Source organism: Sinocyclocheilus anshuiensis, unplaced genomic scaffold (assembly GCF_001515605.1).
Source record: "Sinocyclocheilus anshuiensis isolate Anshui unplaced genomic scaffold, SAMN03320099.WGS_v1.1 scaffold1001, whole genome shotgun sequence".
In the NCBI taxonomy this organism is placed as follows: domain Eukaryota; kingdom Metazoa; phylum Chordata; class Actinopteri; order Cypriniformes; family Cyprinidae; genus Sinocyclocheilus; species Sinocyclocheilus anshuiensis.
The window spans coordinates 152,545-152,950 of NW_015557116.1; the positions used below are offsets into that span (position 1 = coordinate 152,545).

General features: G+C 41.6%; 1 protein-coding gene across 1 annotated transcript in view; it reads left to right on the forward strand.

The window, feature by feature from the left end:
* Positions 1 to 406, forward strand: part of LOC107677745 (NACHT, LRR and PYD domains-containing protein 12-like) — a 39,026-nt gene that overhangs the window by 2,905 nt on the left and 35,715 nt on the right. The window contains exon 2 of the mRNA XM_016472763.1: positions 148 to 378. Within this exon, the coding sequence (XP_016328249.1) occupies positions 148 to 378 (231 nt within the window). The remainder of the gene's footprint in view (positions 1 to 147; positions 379 to 406) is intronic.

The window sequence follows — 406 nt, forward strand, 5'->3', positions numbered from 1 at the left end:
CTGACTGAAATGTACATCCACCTCCTGCTGATTCAGATCAACATGAGGAACCAGAAGTATGAGGAGAGAGATCCAGGAAAACTCCTGCAGACCAACAGAGAAGTGATTGTGAAACTTGCTGAACTGGCTTTCAAACAGCTGATGAAGGGCAATGTGATGTTCTACGAGGAGGACCTGATTGAGAGCGGCATAGACGTCACTGATGCCACAGTGTATTCTGGGATTTGCACTGAGATCTTTAAGGAGGAATCTGTGATTTTTCAAAAAAACGTCTACTGCTTTATACATCTGAGCTTTCAGGAGTTTCTTGCTGCTTTCTATGTGTTTTACTCATATATTGTTAAGAACATGCAAACGCTGAAACTTCTCTTTGTAGAGGTTAAGTGGTTAAAGTCTTGGAAGGTTT